This window comes from Prionailurus viverrinus, chromosome B1, assembly GCF_022837055.1.
Source record: "Prionailurus viverrinus isolate Anna chromosome B1, UM_Priviv_1.0, whole genome shotgun sequence".
NCBI lineage: Eukaryota > Metazoa > Chordata > Mammalia > Carnivora > Felidae > Prionailurus > Prionailurus viverrinus.
In genome coordinates, this window is record NC_062564.1 from 53,970,363 (window position 1) to 53,984,029 (window position 13,667).

The window sequence follows — 13,667 nt, forward strand, 5'->3', positions numbered from 1 at the left end:
TCCAAGTGCCCCGTACCTTCCTGGAATCTTGTACTGTTTAATAGTCACCACAAAGGAAGGTTTAAGCAATTCTAATGGCTTCCCATTTAGTACATCCAGTTGTAACTGGGCTAGGAAACAACTGCCCGAGATTAAGTTCAAACCAGAAATGGCAAGATCCTTCATGCATGTGTCATGTCGTTTCCACTTATGCATTTAGCCAAAGGTGATACCATCTGCTGGATATTCCACTCCGAGCTGGGCAAGGAGAGCCCAGCCTTCAAACCAGTCTTCTTTGTTTCAACTGCCTTCATGGATGGAGTAAATTCAGCAGCCCATATCAGTGCCTTTTGTTTCCTTTCCCCACCGGCATCATTGATTTAACTTCTGAGATGAAAGCAGCATATTTAACAGGGTTCCTTAAAGGAAGCAGCTGCCGGAACTGGAACAGATTTCCTTCCTCCCAGCTGGCAAAAATGTGCCAGGAAATCTTTCATAGGACTCCTGTCAATTTTCATTCTGTGTCTTAAAAGCCACCTAAAGAGAGCTAATAGATTTACCTCTGGCCATGATCTTTCTTGTGAATAGCCCAGAATTTTTGCCCATCGGCAAAACCCAGCATGACAGCTATAAAAGCAAATGTACCCATGAATCATGTGTAGCTTCCTGCCTTTCCAGAAGGAGAAGTACGTGGGGAACCCACGCCTGGAGGACTCCCCTAATCATAGTGTCTGCCAGAGTTTAGGTCAGAGAATGTGGTTTGGCTAGGCTCATTTTTATTTATCACATGGCCAGGCCAGGTTTGCTACTTCCCTTAACGTAACTACTTCTGTTGTTCAATGTCACAGCAGTGGGAGAACCAGGAAGCTGGTCCTCAGCATAGATTCATACCACCCCAGACTTTACCTGCTCCAAAAGGGTCATTGGTTACATGCTGGCCAGTAGCTGCAGCACATTAGAAGTCAGCGTTCACAGCTAACATTGTTTTTCATGCTGCGGTATATATATATCCCTATGTCAATCCTAGAAAGCATAGACCACAGATATCAGCTGGTACTTCACAGTAAAGAGATCCCGCTTCTTTATGTTATAATTGTTTCATACAAAATGGTAGCCACAAGCCACATGTGGCTATTGAACACTAGAAATATAGAGTCTGAGGGGCCCCTGGGTGGCTCAGTCAGTTGGAGCCTGCTTCGGATTCTGGGTCTCCCTCTCTCTCTGCCCCTCCCTTGCTTGAACTCTGTCTCTCTCTCTGTCTCTCAAAAATAAATAAACCTTGAAAAACATTAAAAAAAAAATATAGAGTCTGAACAGAGGTGTATTAAAAATATATGCTGATTTCAAGGACTTAGCATGAAATAAAGAATATAGAAGATCTCCTTTTTACTGTGAGTAAATATTTAAATCATATTAGGACATACTAAGTTAAAGAAAATGGAATATTGAACTTAATTTCATTGGTTTCTTTTAACTCATTAAAATTGTAGATAGTGTAAAATTTAAATTGAAAATTATACACACGGAGTTCATGTGTGGCTCCCAGTATATTTCTATTGGACAGGACTACACAATACTCACTAGTTTTCAGTGTTGTTGGCCTAAGGTTGCAAAGAAGTAACATCAGGGATTAAATGCAATGTTCTTCCAACTCCCAAGTGGACTTGACACAGGCCATGAAGCCGCTTGCTTTACTTGCTCTAATTTCTCTTTCTACCAAGTGGTTTCAGTTTCACAGATAATCAACTAAATAGGAGACAAGAAAATTGTATTTTGAGCCATTTTCCCCTCGGTTTTATCACCCTGGTCTCCTTCGGTTTTATCTCATTAATCACCCGTCTACCAATTCAATAAGGGATCATTCTCTGTCTTCCACGTTGCTATAGTAAGATTTATTCCCAGTTATTTTCCGTGGGACTTTGGCGATCTCAACCCCAGGGGGGATCAGTGTCAACATTCTTATCAAATTCCCTCCCTGAACTTTGGGCCATATTGAGTCTGAAAGGATATGAAAGCCAGGTCAGCTTCTGTCACCACCGTTGAAATGCGGGGTTAAATTTGTCAATCAGACCCTCCAGACACACTGGGCTTCACTCGGTCCTACAGGAGCATGTGAGGCAGCCGGCACATCAGAGGTAGCATTTTCTCATCTCCCCAGGAGGCAGGGCAGTTACTCATGAGCACAGCTGCTTTGGGCCTCATCCACAGGCGCATGTAGAGGCGCTGCCACGGACAAACGTCAGAGCATATGTTATCACATTGACACAAAGAAGCCACAGCCCTTATTTCTTACCAGACTTGTCTACGATCTGGTCACGTAGCCCAAGGGCCTTCAGGCCATCACACAGCGGTGCCCTGCGCAGTAAATGTAGCAAACTCCACCTTCCCCATTTAGTGAGCTCTATTGTTTTCAAGGAAATGATGCTGAAAGGATCAGAAGTCATTCATCAGCCCAGGCCCTGAGATTAACCCTCTACTCACAGTTAGTGGAAAGATGCCATGGAACATAATGTGGTTGTTCACTGAATATCTTAAATCTTGAAAAGGTTGTCTCTGTTTTGAGATGGAGAACTGGAGCGGGGGGTGGGGGTGGGGGGTGGAGTCTCTAAGGGTTTGAACATAGTTAAGTTCTTCCAAATTGATGGTTAGAAAGGTAGTAAATGGAGGTAGGTGGTTAAAGACACAAACTTCCGTTTATAAGATAAATAAGCACTAGGAAAGTAATGTACAACATGATGACTATAGCTAATGCTGCTGCATGATCTACAGGAAAGTTGTTCAGATAGTAGATCCTAAGAATTTTCATCCCAGGGAGAATTTTTTTTTTCTTTTCTTTTTTTTCTATGTGAGGTGATGGATACTAAAACTACTGTGATAATCATTTTATCGTATATGGAAATCAAACGGTCATGCTGTATACCTTAAACTTGTACAGTAATACATGCCAGTTGTTTCTTAGTAAAGCTAGGGGGAAAAATAAATGGATTCTACTTTACTAAATACAGTAGAATCCTAAAATTCTAGCATTTTTGTAACCCATCTCTTAATTGGTTCAACTAATATGTCAACACCTCATTGTAAATGCTCATTGAGAAATTATCTTTTGTCCTATTTTGAGATGGCTTTTTTTTGGACACATGGGTTGATATAGGTTAAAAGGCTATTTTATATATCCTTCAGCATTCAGCTGATTTGCACCCAAAAGTTGTACAAATTCTCCAATGATCTACACTTTTTTTCTGAAATGCAAACAGCAGCATGATTTCCTAAATTATAAGGAAACTGTTTTAGCACTTACGTAGGAACAGCTTAATTTCTTATATATCCACTTTTTTCTGGGACATAAAAAATTCAAGGCAAATAATAATTTAGCCTTAAAATTTCCATGGAAACTAAAAAAAAAAAGCCAGTATAAAAGAACATCTTTTTTAAAGAGTACTGAAAATTCAGTTTCCAATTTTTATAAGATTACAACAGTAGTTAAGTATAATTAGGATCATCGGCTTTTACTTCAGATTTGTTTCCTCACAATTCAATTGCTTATGCCTCTTACAGTTCAGCTGTTTCCCAAGAATTATTTGTTTTTATTTTTCATGTGAAATTGCCTTACTCCATTATTCCCAAAAAACTATTTCAAACATTATTACATGAACTTTGATCATCTTCTCATGTTCAGAATCCATTTTAATTTCCATTTTTCAGTTTCATATTTTGTAATATACATTTTATTGAGCCTCTGCTTAAACAGACCCAAAATAATTTTTCAAGAGTTTGAGCCAATTACTTTTGTCTCCTATATTACCATTAAAAATTACTTTCATAAAAGGAGAGCTTTGACAACTTTAAAACAACTTTAGAAAATGTCATCTTTTAAATTTTCAGTTTTAGTAGCAAAAAAAAAACCCTAATTAATTGGCAGTTGTCTATTGTTACATTATAAATAAATGAATTAAATTAAATTATTCATTAATAAATTTCATTATAAACTCTAAATGCCATGTTTTCCTATCATGAACACATTTCATTTATCATATTTTTATTAAGTAAATTTTGGTTCAAATTTTGGTTTTCTTTTCACGTATGTATATGGAGAATTCTTTAATTTGCAACATTTAAGAGAAAGGTAACAATATCTTTCCAGAACATGAAATAAACTTCAGCCAAATTTCATTCATAATTTCAACTCAGTCCATGTACCTGAAAAATAATCGCATATAAACTAGAATATATGACTATCTTAGAGTCTTCTAGATGGTTTAGTGTAAAACATAGAAGCCACGTTAGGTGAGGATACCAAAACCCAAACAGCGTTCTTGAGCTAGAGTGTATTTTCCAATGAAGTCATATAAAAATTATAAGAAAGAAACATTAAAGTTTGCCTCTATGAAAAAGAAAAATCCAGTCAATGATCTTGATATTTCCCCCTTGACATCATATTATTTATCCACATTATGTAAAAAAAACCCCAAAAACATAGTATATGAACATGTATAAGATCCCAATAGATTCCTTTGCTTGCTCAACTTATTTATATATTGTAGCAATATGTAGATAATACCAGAATGTTTAGTTTTTCCAACAAAACATATTATTTGAGAGTTTCATATTTCTAAATAGACACATTTATATGATGCAGCAGGATAAATCAGTAAAACTTGAATGGGAAACAAAGCAACTCAATCTTTATATGCTTGTAACCTTTATCGTGATACAGTTTACATTACGAATCCGAAATGCCTGTTATACACGCTCTATTCCATGACTCAAGTGTTTTCTTATGTTTTTCTTCTGACAGGATGATGAGGTAAGGGAAAGTCGATTCAGCTTCACAGCCTATGGAATGGGACCATGTCTGCAAGCAAAAGATGGTGTGACCCCAAAGGGCCCAAACCATCCTGTCCAGGTAATGCCGAAAAGCCCTGATGAAATGAGGAAGGTCTTTATCGACAGAGCCAAGAAGATTGACACCATCTCTCGAGCTTGTTTCCCATTAGCCTTTTTGATTTTTAACATTTTCTACTGGGTTATCTATAAAATTCTTAGGCATGAGGATATTCATCAGCAACAAGATTAAGCCTCCGGGGGCATGCAAGTGCGAACGATCAATTCAAAGGAAAGTTTCTTTGCCATGGGTGTGTGTATGTGTGTGTGTGTGTGGTATACAAATAAGGACCATCAAATTAAAGTGGCATATGGGAAGGTATTATTATGATTTGCTCTGCAAAGTCACAGGCATATTAAGAGGCTTTTAATGGATACAAAAATATATACTATGAGGATTCTATTTCATATTACTTTAAGATTATCTGTCCTTTCACAGTATATCCTGTAAGTGGACATATTATTGCCAATGTGTTTGTGTTGTTATATAATGTCACATAATAGTACACGTGAAAACGTCTTTGGAATTTCTTGCTTTTCAGCTCAATGACATTAAATCTTACAAAAGTAAATTTTGCACAATTAACTTTATAAATGGAAAAAGGGAAAATGTTGAAGACTTTAAACATCAGTAGCTTGAGGCTTTAAAACATGTTCTTATGCTATAGTTACAAAACAGAAAATAATCAGTTAATTCTGTAGAAAACTCACGCCCTCAGAGGATTGCACATACAGATACTACCGGCCCAACTTATGTAATACCAAAAAAATTCAAATCATAAATTTAAAATTAAAAAGTTTTGTTATTTATATACTAAATCTAATTGTTTCAAATACAATATTTCCCTCTTTGGAAATCTCAAACAAATGGCTTAAGAGATCATATTATATACAAAATCTGCTTTTCGTAGCTATATCTCTATGAATGAAGATGGAAATACTGAAAATAACATTATCATTTTTAAATAAGTGTTATAGGTGTGTATTTGGAATTATTGCCAAACACTGAAAACCGCAAGCCAGCACCCTTGTTTTGTTAGTTTTTTAATAGCTGCTTAATTGTCTGTATGTAATTATGTTTAATGTTTTGATATAATTGAACAAAGTTCATTAAGATTTTTATATTTTAGCTTAGAATGAGACTTTAAAGTTCAATGGGATTATAGTATTTACATTTTGATAAAAATGAATTTAGTTAAAACAAAAATGGATTTATGAAAGATTTTTTAAATAAGAACAGTTTTCCGATCAAAGTTATATAGGTTCAAACTCTTAGCTCCAAATGTAAGGAGGAAAGATTTTAATTCTAAATTATATAAATAAGTCATTTCTATAAAGTGAGGATTGGTTGTTTTTATATTTCTGAACTAATGATTTCAATATATATGCCATTCACTAGATGTGAATAATTTTAAATACAATTTTTACTTAAAATTTATCAGCAACCCATGGAATTATTTCAGTTACAATGGGGCATTAACTAATTTCATGCAGTGTAATTAAGTACAAATATATGATAGAGTTCTTGGTTAAATTGAACCAGGTTCTGATTCTTTTGAATTTTTGCTATTTTTCTGCATTATTTTTATCATTATTGTTGTATTTTTAAAAAGCTCCAGAATGCTCTTTAGATATGTTTAATTTTTGGTCAGATTTGCTGAATAGAAACTCAATGTGCCAAAAGGTTGACAGAGAAAAGTTTAAACATTAAGAAACAATTAACTCAGCTTTAAGAGGAAAAAATAAGCCAGTCTTTGAATCCAATGGTATTATTTTCTGAATTTTAGTCAATCTCAAACTAAAAGCAAGAACTGCCATTTAAAGCTAAAAAGTTCTCGGGGCGCCTGGGTGGCGCAGTCGGTTAAGCGTCCGACTTCAGCCAGGTCACGATCTCGCGGTCTGTGAGTTCGAGCCCCGCGTCGGGCTCTGGGCTGATGGCTCGGAGCCTGGAGCCTGTTTCTGATTCTGTGTCTCCCTCTCTCTCTGCCCCTCTCCCGTTCATGCTCTGTCTCTCTCTGTCCCAAAAATAAATAAGTGTTGAAAAAAAAAATTTAAAGCTAAAAAGTTCTCAAAGTTATTGAACTTTGGTGTATCCAGTTGTAGTGTTTAAAAATAACTTGTGAAAAAATAATGTATGCTCAGTGATTTTTGCTAAGTGAAGGACCAAACTGCCCTCCTTTATAAGTAATTTAAAACATTATTAGAAAAAACAGGCAAACACACAAAAACCATATTTGGCATTAAAGGCAAATGTCACAACTGAAAGAAATTGTTACTCTTATTCTGCAGACTGTGCACCCGAAAGTTGAACACAGTCTTCTTTATTTGGTGTATTTGAATCAAAATCATGGAAATATATTCTTGTACTAAAGATAGATTAGAACACAACGTTGTTTGTGTTCCCTGAGGAAAAGCTGTGTGGTTCGAAGTTATGATAAACCACATTGTCTCAATATGTCTCTGAAATACTTGAATACATTTTTCTGTACTTTACACATCCTATTTCAAAAGCTCTCCATCATTGCTTAAATTCAGTGAATTCTGCCAGACACAAAAAGAAATGTAATGCACCTATTCCCCCCCGCCCAGAATTCACAGACATCACTATTTTCATATTTGAGAATATTAAAACATGTCTCTTTTATACCTGAAACTTGGAATGTAAAAATACTAGCCACAGGACAATTTTTCAGCAGGGGCACTGGTATGGTAGAAATCTCTGTATTTGCTTGGGAATACGTATTTATCGTTGCCTTACTATACTAAGAAAGTACAGTCGTGACTCATATGGCAACAATGACAATATTTGGAGGGCTCAATTCAAAAGGTTTAAAGGAATATGTCCGCTCTAACGAACACTTATAGAGTGTTTTAAACCGGAAACCACACTGCAATTAGCATCTCAAGGTAGTAGTTGCCGCAATAAACCCTGTGTCAAACCTGAATATTTCAAATTAAACCAACCAGAAAACTATTAATAGTGAGGAAATTAAAACGTGTCCATATACACTAATGACCCACATACAAGTTGGAGTTCTAATATGGATATTTCAAGTATTTGGAAATGGCCACATTAAAAAGTTTGTAACTTTTGTACATGCAGTTTATTGCAATTTTTCTTCTTATTATGTATTTCAACCATGGAAATTTATGGTTCCATACTATAAGAATTTTTAGGAAACCTTGTACCTTACTCAGCATATATATATGCTGTACTTCTTTATTTCCCAAACAGTAGAATTGAAGTTCAACTCTAGGGAGGATCTGGAGCTTTCTTTACCACTTAAAATAGATTCCAGAAAGATTCCAGTGTGGAAGCAAGAAAGCCAACGATCTTTAAAATTTCTCTAACCTTTCTCTAACCTTTCCACATGTTTCTCCATGGTAGTTAATCACCTGCAGAGCCTATCCAACTCCTGGTTGTTATGACAACTGGGATGCCTGGGTGGCTCAGTTGGCTGAGCTTCTGACCCTTGATTTCTGCCCAGGTCATGATCTGGGAATTCGTGGGATCAAGCACTGCATCAGGCTCTGCCCTAAGGGCACAGAGCCTGCTTGGGATTGTCTCTCTCCCTCTATCTCTGCCCCTCCCCAGCTTACTGTCTTTTTCTCTCTCTTCCAAAATAAATAAGTAAACTTGAAATAGAGAGAGAGAGATTGTTCTGGCTACTTGTTCTGTCATCAATTCCTATTCTATGGATATAGTCTAATGACGTTTACCTTAACTTTAAACTATAAATGTTTTAAAACCTATATATCCCTAAAAGATGAATACATTGGGTTTATGAATTCCCAAAACCTTATGGCAGATAATGGGAATTTTAGAAAGAAAATGTGAAAAAATAAGCCAACATGTTTAACAGAAGAGAGAAATGTGTTAACTACTTTAGCACTGTCAGTTGTGATTTTAAGAGAAAGATAAGTATATCTTCCATACTATACATCCCACTTTTTTACAATATACTTGTGTGTACTTAACACGATATACCTCAACCTGCTGGTCACTTCAGAGGACTGAATATTGGCAGTTAAATTTTCCTTTCATCTATAAAGTACACACTCCCATGAAATGGACTCAAGGGATTATGGGAGTTGCCAATATTAAAAGTAGAAAATACTCTCAATATTAAAAGTAGGAAATTGGAAATACTGAAATTCATAGATGTCTGTAACAACAACTAGAGCACTCTAAAAATGAAACTTGTAGTTTGAAAATATGCCACAGTCCTTAGACCAATCAATCATTAAAAATCTTTGAGGTCCTGTTTCTTAATCCAAGACAGATTTCATGTACTTTGTACGATAGGTAATAGAAAAACCTCCCAAAATTTATCAGCATATACCATCTGCATTTCTCATCTAATTGACGCTGAACTAGTAGAGAAAGCAAGCCACTCCATGCACACTGCATAAACTTACATTTGGTCGATGAGTATTCATACATCAGTCATCAGTATTCAGTATGCTGACAAGTTAAAGACTATAAAAATCATGAGATTGGTTAAATATATATTAAAATAATATGTATGGTTTCTACCCCAGGGATTTGCATTTTAACGATCTAACCAAAAAAATTGCCTACAATCAATAGAAATTAACCTTTAATAGTTACCTTGGTTCACTGAGATTAGTCAAGAATTGTCTAGTGACTCAGAGAATATTTTTTGCATCTTTCTAATTAGAAGCTTGTCTTTTGAATTATCCTCATCTACTACACACACTATTGTGATAAGTAGCCTTTTCTAGTTAATTTGGGTATTCAGTTTTGGAACCAGATCATTTCATTGCCTATGCTTGGCTTCTGGACTCTTGCTTGCTGCTATAGAGCTATTGAAACGGCACAATCAGTTCTGACATACTGTGATTTTCATGTGCATTTCAGAGAATAACTTAGTTACAAAGACTGCACAATTTCTTAAGTGACAAGTATTAAAATTTTTATTTTTGTAATTTTTTAAAATTTTTTTTAACGTTTATTTACTTTTGAGACAGAGAGAGACAGAGCATGAACGGGGGAGGGTCAGAGAGAGAGAGAGAGGGAGACACAGATCTGAAACAGGCTCCAGGCTCTGAGCTGTCAGCACAGAGCCTGACGCGGGGCTTGAACTCACGAGCCGTGAGATCATGACCTGAGCCGGAGTCGGACGCTTAACAGACTGAGCCACCCAGGCGCCCCAAGTATTAAAATTTTTAAATCCCAATTGCCTGATCTGCTTAAGCAAAATTAAAGGTATAGCTTTTCAAATAATTTTGACAAGACCACTTTCTTTTACTGAACTTATCTAATAATGGGCAGTGGAAAGGTATGACTTGAGGATTAGAATTCTATAAAAGACCAACATTTTGAATATAATGACAACTGAGTCTTATTGTCCACACTGCCTTCATAATTTCTTACCACATCCCTCTATTTTGGCCATGATGGTCATTCATAGCAGTGTGGGAATAATCCTGTCCATCTCAGTGATCACCAAATAATCTTTAACCACAGTGAGCTCTAGTTTCTACGACATCTAGATTGTAGACTTTAAAGTGCATCATTTCATTCACGTTGACATTTCAAAGAGATGCTAAAAATAAGAATTACTGCTTGTGGCCATGAGACCATCTGGTGATTTTTAATACAGTATTTTAGAAAAATACAGTGTATATGGGCACACTTTCTTAGTATAGTAACGATAAATACGTATTCCCAAGCAAATACACGATTGAAATATCCATTATACCAGTTGTACTTTTATTCCTTTCTAAGAAATGTCTTCTTCAGCAGGTACATAGGCTTTCATTTTCTTGTTCAGGTACTATTAGGAGTGGTAAAATATAACAGTCCCATTTTATGCTCTTTGCTATATATGCTATTCATGAATAAATAAGCGATGTACACTACAAATTGTATTAATTTACCCCCATTCCTCTTTGGAAACAAAGTGAGCCTCCATAGGGAGACAGCTGTTATTTTCATTACTTAAAAAAAAAAAAAAAAGTAGTGATGCTTATTTTTCCATTACAAAGATGCTCAGAACCCATGGTGCATAAAATTTAACTCCCTAGGATTTGAAAATAACAAGGGCAGGGAAAATATTCTGGAGAAGCTTCTCCCAGAAATTAGAACAGAAGAAAGAGAACTCCTGAGCTAGCAGCAGGGATTCTCTTACTCATTTTTGTCTTTTACACTTTCCATCTTAATGCTGCCTACATCTCCTTCCTTTTCCATCTCTTCTGCACAAATGCACTCATCCACGTGTGTGCTCTTACAGACTGTTAATGGAATAATTCCTTCAAATTGGAAATGTAAAAGAAGTCAACTTTTCTGGGATTTTGTGATATGCTTTCAAGATAAACGATTCCTGGTGGGAAATATGAGCAGAGTAGTCATTGGATTTGGCCATCTCTTAATTATGTAAGCATAATATTTTGCCTCAACAACACGCGAATAGAGCTATATGGGTCAAAATTTTCTCCAACTATTAACAGTAGAATTCTAAAACACCACTTGGACTATCCTTGAAGAAGGACTAAATATTTGTCAAACTGTCCGTCTACAAAACAGCCAGTAATAAAGAGTAATACTGGATGATTTCATAGTGTCTTAACAGGCATTTTTCTCAGTATCTTTTATGGTTCATGCATAAGTAAAATAAAAGGAAAATTTTAGAGGTCGTAGAATACTATTTTAAAAAATAATGATTCTGCTCCCTGGCAGTACATCAGAATCCCTTATGTGCTTTGAAAAATATATACAGGTTGATGTTCAACACAGGAGATTATAATTCATTCAATCACTGATTAAATAAATATTCGTCAGGCACCTTCTATGTAACTGCCATTGTTCTAAGTGCTGAATTCAGTACGTTTGGGGTAAAACATGAAACATCTAGGTTATTGGCAAAGTTCCACAAGTGAGAACAATTGACGTGAACATGCGTAAACCTATTTTTCTAATAAGATTTGATTTACACCTGACATTTTCATAATTTTTTCCTTCTTTAAATTCATTTTAGCTCTCTCATCTACATTCACAGAATTAAACAATAAACCTTTGAGCCGTTTCAGTTCACGCTCCCTCCCGAATTCAGAATCTTCACCATTAAACTCCTGATACAAAATTGTCCAAATTCTTCTAGAATTCTTAAGTAACCGGTAGTAACTGATTACTCTGAAGTCAGCCTGTTCCACTGTGACATAGATCTAAATTAAAAAAAAAAAAGCTTTTCTTTGTTAAGAAATGACGTTTACTTGGTAAATTGCAAATAAATCTCCATTCCCTTGAGACAACGCATCTTTTATTTTTCATATCTTTTGTAGATGTTCAGGCTCAGTACCATTTTCTCAACCCCTTATGACTAGTTTTATTCTCATTTAAGCCATTTATAAATGCACTTTATGTGTTAAACAATGATGAGATGTCTTCAGGTTTATAAAATAATGACATATAAAATTAATTGTCTATGTAGATAACTAGAAATCGACACAAATTTCTATGGAAATTATTTGCAGTAACTTTAAGTGTATTCCTAGAACATAGCAATAATTTTAAATTAAGTACTTAAAATATATTTCATGATACAAAGATACTATATAAAACCCTACAAAGTAATATGAATTAGAAAAACTCTTAGCCAAATGGAAATCATATTTTTAGAATAAAGATATAAGAAAAATATAATGAACGAAGTGGTTTTATTTTAATAGTTGGCTTCTCGCTGAGGTAGCTTCAGCAAAGGTGCCTTCAGTAGCCCCACCAGCATACACATTATCCAACCTGGCTTGTTAATGTCAACAAAGAGAAAAGGAGCTGCGGGTTAGAGGCCGGGAAAGGATTCAGATGTAAGACTGTGTATAAACATGCTTGAATAGTTTTGCACTCTTTTACTTTCATCTCTCTGAATTATGCAATAGCCATTCCTTAATTCCTTAAATTCATATTTTAGCATATGGCAGGTGATAATACCGGGGGGTGGGGGGGAAATAGAGTGAAGTAGCCCATCATTTTATGAATATTATATAACATGCTGTGGAAAAGAAAAGAAAAATAAAATGTGCCACATATTTTCAGTGTGCCATCTTAATATCACATACAGTGACTTTATTGTTAGTGAGCCAAACTGTTTAAAAGACTACCAAAAAAAAAAAAAGGTATTGCTATTTTATGGTGTTAACTATTTTTCTGTACATTTAAAACATGTCTTCCTGAGTCTGATGTCTGTCTGTCTTCCTGTCCAGATGATGTCATATTTTTTCAGGAAACTATGCCGAAAGTATATTTACAAATGTATGCATGATTTTATCAACTTGTTTCTCATGATATCGTCTTTAGTTCATTTCTGCAACTAACAAACTCTCTAATCAGAGTCATTTACTCATGTACAGTATATGGTATTTATCATGTAACTGTAGATAATTTGATCAAAAACAATAAAAATGAACACTTTTCAAGAATGTGGATACCTCTTTTGTCCCATTTTTACAAGGATCAAATTTTATCAGACGGTCACAGTGTTTTCGTGACAAAAGTCAGACTAGATTTCTGTTCCGATGGAAACCATCACATCTAGGCCACAAACTCAGTGATATATCATTTAGAGAAGCTTTAATATATGCATTCTATTATAGGAAAAGTATGATAAGGGAAACAGTGAATGGAGCTTTTCACTCAGGAGAGATGAGAGATGTGTTACTATCTAGAAAAACGATTTCACATTATTATATTTATAATTTTTGCTTATTTAAAGGACTTTTCCTTAAAAGCTGTTTATGGAATAAATGACTTTTACCTCACTTGCTCATAAAGATCTTTCCAGAATGGA

General features: G+C 35.2%; 1 protein-coding gene across 2 annotated transcripts in view; it reads left to right on the forward strand.

The window, feature by feature from the left end:
* Nucleotides 1-5,053, forward strand: part of GLRA3 (glycine receptor alpha 3) — a 200,176-nt gene extending 195,123 nt beyond the window's left edge. For both annotated transcript variants that reach the window (XM_047856566.1, XM_047856567.1), the window contains one exon: nucleotides 4,775-5,053. In XM_047856566.1, the coding sequence (XP_047712522.1) occupies nucleotides 4,775-5,053 (279 nt within the window). The remainder of the gene's footprint in view (nucleotides 1-4,774) is intronic.
* Nucleotides 5,054-13,667: the final 8,614 nt, after the last annotated feature.